The sequence below is a fragment of the Haliotis rufescens genome, unplaced genomic scaffold, assembly GCF_023055435.1.
Source record: "Haliotis rufescens isolate VD_foot unplaced genomic scaffold, xgHalRufe1.0.p SCAF_6, whole genome shotgun sequence".
NCBI classification, from domain to species: domain Eukaryota; kingdom Metazoa; phylum Mollusca; class Gastropoda; order Lepetellida; family Haliotidae; genus Haliotis; species Haliotis rufescens.
In genome coordinates, this window is record NW_025964334.1 from 36,487,760 (window position 1) to 36,500,324 (window position 12,565).

General features: G+C 38.4%; 1 protein-coding gene across 1 annotated transcript; it reads left to right on the top strand.

Moving 5' to 3' along the window:
• The first annotated feature begins 632 nt into the window (after nucleotides 1-632).
• Nucleotides 633-4,672, top strand: LOC124126653. The gene is made up of 5 exons (XM_046490151.2): nucleotides 633-834; nucleotides 1,791-1,984; nucleotides 2,250-2,301; nucleotides 2,873-2,974; nucleotides 3,192-4,672. Exons 1-5 carry the CDS (start codon nucleotides 801-803, stop codon nucleotides 3,617-3,619), a joined length of 810 nt encoding a protein of 269 aa, XP_046346107.1. The 5' UTR covers nucleotides 633-800; the 3' UTR covers nucleotides 3,620-4,672.
• Nucleotides 4,673-12,565: the final 7,893 nt, after the last annotated feature.

Sequence of the window (12,565 nt, forward strand, 5' to 3'; positions counted from 1 at the left end):
TACTACGATTTCGAACCTGTAATCATAATTTACCTAATGAGACTGGTCGATGGAAAAATATTCCCAAGGAAAATAGAACTTGTAAATTATGTAATTCCCCATCTATTGCTGATGAATTTCACTACTTATTCAGATGTAATTATTTTAAAAGTGAGAGGCGAACATTTCTCTCACCATATTATACTGAATGGCCAAATATTATAAAATTTGTAAAACTCTTATCAACAACAAACACGCAGGATCTAAAAAAATTATCGAGATTCATTGTAAAAATGTCCATTAGTATTAAAAATGCTAGGTAATCACATGTTGTTATTAATTGCCATCTTGTCTGCTTTTTGTACATATGCATAATTATTTATTGTAATATGCTCTTGTACCACCTTTTGTGGTTTCTGAGAATAAACTGATTCTGATTCTGATTCTGACAATACATACACAGAACACTTCCTGGTGTACGACTGGAATAAGCTGCGTTTTTGACTTAATCGTGTTTCTGTGCAGTGTTTTCAGGCAAGTTGGTTTATTAACGCGTGCCTCCTGCATGTCAGTGTCTTGCTGGGAAAGAGCCTCAGCCCTAATATAACTATGATGAAGTCCTGGCCCACTGTCGATGTGCACAGTAACTGCACAAGAATGTTGGCAGTCGGGTCCAGTTACGTCATGTCATATGATACGGGTTCATTTACACGGATACCTGAATGCTGTCACGTATGATGTAAGTAAGACTAAGTGCCCGACAAAAGGACAATCGTATTGAACTATTTGAGTTACAAAAACGGCTTCATCCAACAGTGGGAATGTACCACATCACAAGCCATGTCAACAACAACAGTAAGGATGACAAGCTACTCCAAACATTCCATCACCAGGTTGTACATGTTTCATGAGTAAAATGCTAAAAAAGTGTGCTTTAAAGGTGTACACCTTTTATTTGCACTCTTTCACATACAACATGTATGTATGGTGTGGTCCTAACAAAATGATAACAGCTTGTTTACATTCTATTATTTTCCTTTCGTGTCTCTTCATGTCTCTTCGCGCATCCATAACATTGTATAATATGTCATTGGGAAGTTATGTTTTTAAAATTCATTGATACCAAGGCTGTACTGGAGATGTATGGTTTTGGATGTTCTATTTACAAGTGTTGGCCTTATTTTCCCTATTCTACTAGATGCCTATTGTCACATCTGGCTATTGTTACATCTGAATAATGGGAGTAAACACTGTATTGCTTTGATAAAACCACCACACCTGCCTGGTAGCTATACATAGCTTAATCTGATTCCTGAAAGTCTGCTCTCGTTTATATTCCTGGGCCAACCTGACGAGAAATCCTAGTTACAATAATCGATACAATTACCACAGTTTCTTCCATATGTACAAAACGATCTTAGCGTGATTGAAAAGCGTTTTGGGCTTAATCACATGATAGCTATTCTAGCTAAGATTACAATCTTTAATGGTCCGTTATAGACTTGACCCATATGTTCCGACGTCTAGCCGATGTGAGGCAAGTGCTAAGCTGCCGGCGCGATGCAACAGTGGCACCATTTGCAGTGCTACCTCCCTTTCCTGCACCACGTACAATTTCAAAAAAAGTTACAATCAATTCAAACGTAAATATATTTCTTCAGGATTAAGTGATTTTAATCAACACAATTTACACGGAAACTATTTGTCACGTTGTCAAACCTTCATAGTCATGCTTAATACAAGCATATTGGGTTGACGCTTTTAGCAGAGAGTTCTGATGATTATTGAAATGGTGTTAATTTTATTTTCAGTGGCTTGTCATTGTAAGTGCACCATTGAGAGGAACACAAGTGCCACAAAATGGATCTGTCTTCTTTCTATTTTGTTCATCCTCAACATATTCACTGGCGTAGTGGTTGCAGTACTCGCCACACACCGAACTTCGTCATCAAACTTTGAGAGCCAGACTCTCACAGGATCAAGATGGAAGTCATTATTGGATGAGGTAACTACTACTACTACTACTACTACTACTACTACTACTACTACTACTACTACTACTGGACATTCATTTATCCATATCCACCCACGAATAAAAAGGGTGAGGTGAAATTGGTTTGACAGTCTTCGTTCATTTCCATATCCACTTCCAAAACAACAACCACAACGATATCCACACATCCAAAGTTAACATTTTTAACTTAAATGCCCTATTACACAAAATATATTTATCAGTGACAGATAGTTTGCTTATGTATATTGTTGTTTAGGTCTACGAAAGCATGTTGATGAATGATGTTTCGACCACAGGCACAGAGCTTGGTGAGTATCATTTATGCAAACTTGACACTATTACCAGTAAATATCAACATGCAATTGCTAGTTCACGCCTGTTGTCGAATTCGATGTTTATTCCATTGAGTATTTAGCTTTAACCGAATATCACAAGCTAAATGTATCACAATTATTTCAGAAAGATTCCGTTGCCAACCATGCTCGGTCCTTCTTTCTTAAACATTTATCCTGTCATCAACTAATTTCCAAATTTCCAAAGCAATAAGGACACGGACTGGGCATTGTATGTAGCTGTTGAAACAGATATTTGCAAAAAGTGGGATTCAAATTCATACTATCCCTATAATAAAACTTAATGTACGGATGTACTTTCTTTATCTGCTCCCACTGTTTCTATATTCCACCCCAGCATATACACTACTGCCTAGAAATTCATTCCCCTAACATGCGTTAAGAACGCGTGTAACACGCATATAAAACGTTCCTAGCATAAATGTTATGAAGGAATAGTTGGGATTATATCGTTAATAGATAATCTTTTGGGGACATTAGCCAACTATAAATCCTTTAATAACATACATTTTCCATCAACTTTCAGATGAAGAGGGCATTGGGGACGTCCATCCAGATTTGCAGCTTCTGAACATGCTGAAACCAGTGACACATTTCTCTGGCCTTGACTTTGACATAGTAGTTACGGGTATGCGATATTCTATCATACAATTTCTATCATCGCTGATGTTTTGTAATGCATTATGTGTTATGTTTCGATGACATAGTCAAGGATGTCTCTGGACAAATTCAGACTATGCATATACCTGTACAAATCCCCAAATATCTGACGAACAACGCGCCTCGATCAGTCAACAAATGAATAGCTTTTTTGGTGTCATGAACAGCGATTATTATCGATTAAGGTCATGGGTGTCAGTTGACAACATTGAGGAATTGGGCCAATCCTGATGGTTCGGACAGAAAGCTCCTGTACAATGGAATGAGTTACGAGAACGGCTCCATCACAGTACCAGCAGCAGGAGAGTACCACATCACAAGTCATGTCAAGTACCACGTCGAGGACAACAGGAAGGATGACAAACCACTCCAAACATTCCAGCAGCAGGTTGTCCGCTATAGCGCCTCCAGCCAGACACAGATCGTGTTGTTTGAGAATGCCGTGACTGAATGTAAAGAGGGCATCAATGACGGAGCTCACCTGGAGTACCCAAATGATGCTGGTGGACTGGCTCAGTTAGATGCTGGAGATCAAGTGATGGTGAAGGTGTCACATCTTCACTTACTGAAGCATGATCGTGACTGGCACTCTTTTGACATTTATCTAATGTAAATGTTTCCCAGCTCACCAACCGTTGAGGTGGAATATTAACTTTCTATTAATAGGAGAACAATAATTACTATCATTTAAAATAATGTCCATTATTTACAGTTCAAGAACAGTACTTACACTTCAAGCAGCATGCATTCTGATATGAGTTTAACAGAAATTCTACGTGAAATATCAAGCGTTTTGCATGGAAATATTCTACAGAGTAATACTTAAAAATGTACTATTATCATTTTTTGCATACCAAGCAACTACACATGAACTATAATAAATGAATTGCGAATAAAAAATACATCACATTGTGAGAAGTGACAACATCACAGAATAATTGAAGCGCCCTGCAAATCACTATGTAAACAAGCCAAACAGAGATAGCTGCCATTACCTAGGGCAAATTCCATCACATTGATGATGGAAAGTTCAAGTGATATACACATAACGATATAGAAGGGGGTGTCGAATGAGATGTTTGTTTCCCTTAGCCCATTGCCGAGACAAATGGTACATCTGTAAAGAATCACTCTCTGCAAGAAAAGCAGCAACGAGATAACAGCAATATTTTGAATGTGGGATGGACCTTGAGCAAGCACCTCAAGCAAAGCACACGTACTGACATAAATCTCACGTGTAAACGTAGGGTCCAGGTTTTATACTTTTAGTCTCAGGTTAGTTGCCAACTTGGAACACCTTCGACGTTAGTGTACCTACAGCCTTATACCGAAGAAGCGATTTGGTGTAGAATCTTGTCAGCATCAGAATAATTATACGGGGCGTTTTCGTTCACATTTAGGATGTATTGTACCATTAAATACTTATTGTTACAGAGATTTCATATGCATTGTCTCTTGCAGTTTCTGTCCAAGTGCTCATTCATAAAGGCTTTCGGAAACATGTCCCAAAATATGCTTCAATAGGGACAACGGTGACATACTGAATATCTCATGTGATTGCTTCAGTATAAGTCTTCGACTTAGATCTGGGAGTAGTTCTCCTTCCCTTAACATGACACAACACCGTGGGATGTGTATCGACACTTGGTATACCAGTCAGGTTACAGGCGAGCCTTGTGTCAAACAATATGAGATCTGCTATATGGTTGTTGTAGAATAAAATCACTTAGTACTGACACAACATTGGCATACACCTTAACACCAAACCATAATACACTTAGTACATTGGATGTATAGACTTGAGATATTTCATTCATATTGCAACCAAAGCCTATCTTGTTATGGTTTATGAATGTATCAGATTATTGAAACAGGATAAACAGAGGGCATGGCCAGTACAAACATTATTTTGATATACACTGGGTTATAAAATGGGGGCTGTATAGTCAAAGCTATAGTGACATGCACCGGTTTAATCATGGGGCTGTATAGTCTTCAGTAGACAGCTCATCGTGAAGTCGGAGCTATAGTTTCCAAACTTAAACGTTCTGCCATAGCCTTTTGATGTATGGAGAAGCTAATACTCTACTATAAGTTTGTTTACATCATGGTTTCTAATCTAGTAGTTTAGATACGTTACTTGTGTTTTAGAGTATCCGTCATGTGTGTGATTTTGCTTAGCTTATAGTTACAACCCTTTTGTACAATTGTAAATAAAACGATTGCTGTTGGCTGTTTAAATTGAGTAGGAGTAATCGATCCGCGAGTTTTCACATTACGCGACAGGGCAGTGCTATCATGAAGATTACAAAAAGTTCTGTAACTTTTCAACTTTTTGGAATTAGAATACTTCTGTAAACTACTTCGTAGTAATGATATACAATTGCCATTAGAAAGATTATTTTATTGAATGTGTAATATAGTGGTGTTATTCTTCTTATTTTCACTGTTTTCACATTTCTATTGATAAAAGTACTTACAACTGTGGATTAACTGGTTGACAGGTTGGTAGGCAGGTAGGTATTTCAGATTTAGACATGGATTAACTGGTTGACAGGTTGGTAGGCAGGTAGGTATTTCAGATTTAGACATGGATTAACTGGTTGACAGGTTGGTAGGCAGGTAGGTATTTCAGATTTAGACATGGATTAACTGGTTGACAGGTTGGTAGGCAGGTAGGTATTTCAGATTTAGACATGGATTAACTGGTTGACAGGTTGGTAGGCAGGTAGGTATTTCAGATTTAGACATAGAATAACTGCAAGGATGCAAGAATTGTCTCCCTTACATTGCGTTTTGAGGCTCGCCCATCGATATCTCCTTCACTACAGGTATTGCATGTGCGCCACACACAAAAGGGACAGGCTGGGACAAATCATGTTATGAATGAAGTGTATGCATGAGGTGAGGTGAAATGGGGTTTACGTCGCGTCCAAGATTATTGCACTTATATAGCGACGTGCATGTACGTGTTTGGTTTGTGTGGCTGCTTGTACTAGTCCGGACTGATGCCAATTTATAGTGCTAGCTAACTGAGATACCATGCCGCAGTTTAACATGAATACCCCACTCAGACACAGTATACTGACTCCGAGCCGACCTGTCCTTGTTTTAGCCCCTTAATGCCGAGCGCCAGACAGGGTAACAACAAGTACCATCTTTTAACGTCTTTTTGGTATGACGCGGCCGGGGATCGAACCCCGGACCTTCCGCTCTCCGGGCGGACGCTCTACCACTAGACCACGGAGGCGGTCCAGTGTATGCATGAAGTGTATGAATAGAGAGAAATCTGAGTTTTGATATGACTGCAACGTGGGGACTATGAGACCGACCATTTAACATAATCTTTGTGGGTTGGGGTGTTGGACCATTCGTCACCACTCGCCCTTTTCCGTAACCTGCAAGAAGACTGGTCCCCCTATCGATGAATGTTATGTGCGAAAATACAACAAACCAATCAGAATGCGCGTATGATTTCAAGTTCTTCGTCAAAGAATCCCTCAGAAATAACTTTTGATTTTACATATTACTTGCATCTAAAAATATAACCAAGACACAGTTAAATGTGTTCAATCATACTGCATAATTCCGCATATCCCGATGAGCTTTAAATTGCATCTGGAATATATATAATATATGGGGAAATATATGTGAACCATTACGCAACGAGTTGACAATTGTTTTAGGTATGCCCGTTTGCGCTAAGACGGAACCCGGTCGCAAAGAGGGGCACGAGTCGCTATTCGGCTTGTCCCGGAATAACAGGAGTTGATCAAGAATGGGTGTTGGCCTTGGGTTTTGTATGACGATATACATAGCATTATAGATAGAGGTACATAGACCCATTTAGCTGCTATAATCTGTACCGGGTATTTGTAATGTCATATGTAAGTGTCCTTCATTAGCAATCATTTGATCGAGGTAAAAATCGAAAAAGTTACAATGTGTATGAGTGAGTGAGTGAGTGAGTATGGTTTTACGCCGCTTTTAGCAGTATTCCAGCAATGTCACGGCGGGGCACACTAGAAATGGGCTTCACACATTGTACCCATGTCGGGAATCGAACCCGGGTCTTCGGCGTGACGAGCGAACGCTTTAACCACTAGGCTACCCGACCGCGCCTACAATGTGTATGATTCTGCATAGATCAATCAATTATAAGATCCAATCGTTATAAAATAACAATGTTGCTATAAGACATTATTAATAAGTACCTAAATGTGCTGAAAATTCGAATGAGCACGTGAATAAGAGAAAACGACTATAAAGCTGTCAAAAAACTGCCAATAAAATCTATTGGTTACAATAAACAAGATCCGTTCTTCTTGTATATCAAGGCACCAATTCATCTTTCATAGACTTTTTTGTGTCTTTGTGCCTGATGTATCCACAATTATCGAGAATGTACAACAATTTATATAAAACTACTTGTAGGTATTTGTCCATATCAAATATTGAATTGCTTAATTGTTTCAGATCGGTATAGCAACACTTGCATAGCTGTTTATTCCTACTTGGTATGACAGATTGAATATAACATAATGATAGCGAGAGCAAGTATTGTAGACTGGTGTAAATTAGGCCGACTCTGTAATTAGACACTTGCTGTAAGGCGAGTGGCATTGCGTTCAAGAGTAAACTGACCTGATAACCAAATCAAGAGATTTCCCTGAAGGTAAAGGTCACTCCGTATATAATGACATAAAGTCATAACGAATTACTAACATCATTAACGTGTAATTTAAAAAAAATCGTTGGCCAAATTTTAAAATCGCATTAAATATTGACTCTTAAGGATCTCTCTTAATGAGCATATGTCGACATGTTCGAAGGGCAACAGGGCATATTGTTTGACTAGATATTATACAACGTACTGGTGAGAGAATGTGGGATTTATTAACAAATCTCATCAGAAAGTGTTTTTTTCTGAACATGCCCGCAACAGTGTACATGGTGTATGCCTTCAATGTGAGGTTCTACATTAGAAATCTAATTGACATAAAAGGCGACTATGCTTGTCGTAAGAGGCGACTTACGGGATCGGGTGGTCAGACTCGCTGACTTGGTTCATGCATGTCATCGATCCCAATTGTGTGGATCGATGCTCATGATATTAATCACTGGATTGTCTGGTCCAGACTCGATTATTTACAGACCGCCGTCATATAACTGGAATACTGCTGAGTGCGGCGTTAACCAACCAACCAACCAACCAACCAACTCCTTAAACCTCCTAATAAGTGCCATTACACAACCAAATAGATTTCACATAAATTCCGAAATCCGTCGATTATTATTAATTATTAATCCGTCGCAACTTATACGCGGATTATTCGCAATTGTAATTCACTGCAGAACGCGATAACAAAATGTTTAATCAATTAGCATGGACGTATTAGGTAATTATATTAAATTAATAGGAAATAGTGTACTATCAATAGGTTATGTAGTGTAAAAAAAACACTTATTGTTCTGAAAAATTGTTAAAATATCACAACGAAATCACCCAACCATATGCTCATTATCGTCGTGGAATACTAGTATAATTTGAATCACATATGAACAACTCATGTTAACACATGCACCTACATGTACATTACAAAACCCAGCCAAATTTACTCGGGGTTAGTCAAGCGATAAATTGTTTCATTCATCGTCAGTCACCATGGAAGTCGTGACAATCGTTATGTACTACATTCTGGTCATAGATAAAACTTTTAGTTGTTTGGAAACAAAAGCCACGTGTATGTTTTACGACCACGACATAGATCAGCTGTTTGAAGTGACGTTATGCACGTCACAACACGCGAGGTCAAACCACCGACCGTCTTTTAGCATACCCAAATAAATATTACATATTGGAAAATACCTGAACGAAAAAACCCAAAGAATTTGCTCGTTGTAAGACATCAAATAAAAGTTGCCACAGATTATCATGAAATAATATTTGTTTTGTTTGTTGTTTAACGCCGCACCATGCAATATTACAGCTATATGACGGCGGTTCGTGAGATAATAGAAAGTACACTCAACACAATGAATTTATGCATTTAATATTACTATCCATTGAAGAATGTTGAAAATATGAACTTATTTGGTTATGTACTTCCATTTTCTGAGGACATGCATATAGTGTAAACAAAAACGAAATCCACATTAGCAGCACATAGCATCCATAAATAAAAGAACGACAAAAAACATTTACTAAATCATGAGAAATATCAACGGAAAGCAGAGTCCATTGTACGATTCCGACTGTATGTGTTTATTAATCACTGGCCAGTAGTGATGACACCAGGTGAAACAGTGAGCATATCCTGCTTCCCCGATGACACCGTCAAAAGCATGCAAATGCAAAGTTGTTGTCAATGTTGCATCAAATTTGGAAATGTCCTCCACGTGTCCACCATCAAACTTTTGGAAAGCTTCACTGAGGCCTTGAATGTTGTAACATGGTCACACAGCTTCTGAAGGGTCGTATAACGCTCTCTGAAACCTTAAAAAAAAGCATGCTTGATTGTACCTCAAACGTTGTGAAATGCAGACACTGAAGGTAGGAGCAGCTGGAATATTGCTCGACATAAAGAGAAAGTTGACTATTGGAAAGTTGAAGTCCGCTCTCTTGTCATACAGCCCTTTGGAGACAGATCTAAATATGAAACAGATAAAGCAGTTTCACTGGTTGCCTTCATTCCTAGTTCAGGTGGGTAAATCAGTGGAGGGGAGTTGGCTGTTTGATTATTGAACAAGAAAACATTGATGCAGAGCATCAAAGTTCCCCGCCATATGTGATGCCTCACAAACGCATAATTATGATGTTACTGAAAGGCATGATGGAGCATAATTATATTAACCACAAATAACACAACGCTGTTGTGGAAAAAAATATTATTTATTTTGAGTATTGGGCAATACAGTTGATACATTTGCATAGGGTAGGTCTATTTAAAAATAGTTTCTTGTTTAACGCCGCACTCAGCATTATTCCAGCCATATGACGGAGGTCTGTAAATAATCCAGTCTGGACCAGATCATCCAGTGATTGACACCAAGAGCATCGAACTACGCAATTGGAATATGATGTTATGCATCGACCAAATCGGCGAGCCTGACTACCCAATCCTGTTCGTCGCCTCTTACGGCAAGCATAGGTTGCTGAAGACCTATTCTTACGTGGATCTTTATTTAAAAAGTAGATCGAAGGAAATGGAAGCAATTTCTGGCACAAATGTAAACATGTGGAAATAGTATCAAAACTGCCAACAACATTGGCAGATGCACATACTCAAAAAATAGATCACATTCTTTTTACAACTAGCATTTGGTTATAATAATGTAAATGAAAATACTAAGGGCTCCATATGGCAAAAAAAGTCATACTGGATAAGGTCTTTTTGTCACAACCACAGATGCACATACTCAAAATATTATCACGTAGTTTGAGAACATTTCAATACCGGGACTAATCAATAACGGAGATTCCTCGTCTCTTGTTTTACGTTTTTTGGTCAGTTTTTTTTTATATTTCTTTCTTTCAAAGAATAGTAATTGTGATCAGGATGAGTTGAGTTACTTGGGTTTTTTCTATATACTGTTTTTTATCCAGTGTCAGTAACTGTTGTGGAATGTGGTTTACTTGTAACAATGACTGGTTTGAGTTCATATGATGATGATTGATTGGTTTGTCGTTTAACGCCGCACTCAGCAATATCCCAGCTACATGACGGCGTTCTGTAAATAATCGAGTCTGGACCAGACAATCCAGTGCCTAATATCATGAGCATCGATCCACGCAATTGGGATCGACGCCTCTTACGACAAGCATAGTAGCCTGATATATATATACTGTTAAGATGTAACATGACAATTCATCCATACTACTAAACAGAAGTAAAACCGCTGGTCCATTCGGATCAATCTGACCAAGACCATTCCGCTGATGACAGTCAAATAATGCATACGAATCGAAATCCGTAAAAATTGCAATGGAGACATCATTTAAAGTTACCAAAAGTGACGGGGATATCAATATTGCTTTTTGAAATGATTCTATGAAATTTGTTTTCCCTGCTTCAATATTTGGAGCACCTGTGACGGAGCCATAAAACTGATCTGTTATGTAGACAATATCGCTTGAGGCAGTGGCTGCTGGGGACTGATTATGACCTAAATACCCCTCATAGCCTTCGGTGTTAACTTTGTGGCTGTTGAGAGCTGTGCCTTCATCCAACAGATTATCGAGGTCAGTGGAACAGGTACAGACGCAAATAGATTTGAGCTATGGGACACAAAATATATGAGTGACCAGAGCTACGGCTGTACATTGAATTCCATTAAACGGTTGAAAAATACTACATGTGGTTATGTGCGGTGCACTGATTAAAAAACACACACGGGGGACTGGGTTAATTCAAAATACGGAATATAACTATTCCAAATATTTCCAGTGAACATGAGCATCCAAACAAAAGTGTGGTATGTAGAATATGGAACTCAGCCATATTACATTTAAATTGAGATGTCGTCGTTGTTCATGAATAAGCATATTCAGAACATAATTTTTATTATGCTGTTATTTACGATCTCCGGAGCACAGTTCTTCTTTTGTATACACCGTGAAAATCAGAAAATTAGTCCTTGAGGAAAAAAGGACATCGGATTACACATGAATGGTTTAATAATGTCAGCTAATGACCAGAAACGGTCAGATGCATCAATTAACTACATAAAGACGATTTTGAAGTATCTCTTATTGCTGGAAAAGAATAGCATCAACATTCGACGCACATGATTTGTATGTTTTGTTTCCGTAAATGCGTGGCTTGAAATTTCAAATAAACCAACATGTCGACATACATGCCACAAATTTAACGTTTCCCGTATACTTCCCCGCCTTAAGGGCGGGGAAGAATGATACCAGGTCATCGTTTGGCCAAATTCCCTTGTTTTCACTTTTGAGCAGAAATTCAAATTACGTAATGAGGGCGAAAGTGGAATCAAACCGTCATGATATAGGTTTCTTGCCCGCATGAAGGATGCAAATCTGCACTGTGAAATGCATGCGGCGCCTAATTAGGCGACTGGCAGAGCCTGCCTTGTACGTCAGAGATTAAACATATCAGCAAGGCCCTGCTTGTGTGTATACAGATGAATGTTTCGGGAATATTAGGTCAAAACGACCAGAGGGTAACTAAGAATGAATAATTATGCTTACGTGAGTAATATTTGTTTCGAAACAATAAAACAATATGCCGAAAACGGCTCACTAATGGGCAACTATGACAAATGCAATTCGGCCGCCCTGTCGATCGTGCTTTAAATATGATAATACAATACACCTATATTGTGGCTTCGTAAAGCAGGATGTTTCATAAGAAAAAAAGATAGAAGTGTCAAAGAAAAGCATCAACCATTTGCTACGTCCACTACTACATACTTACTGCATATCACATTACATAATGAAACATTCTGAAGTAGCGAATAATTGATGAAAATAACAAATTCATTATGGTTACCTTTTCATCTGCTTTTACACTATTTCCACAATAACGGCGTGTCA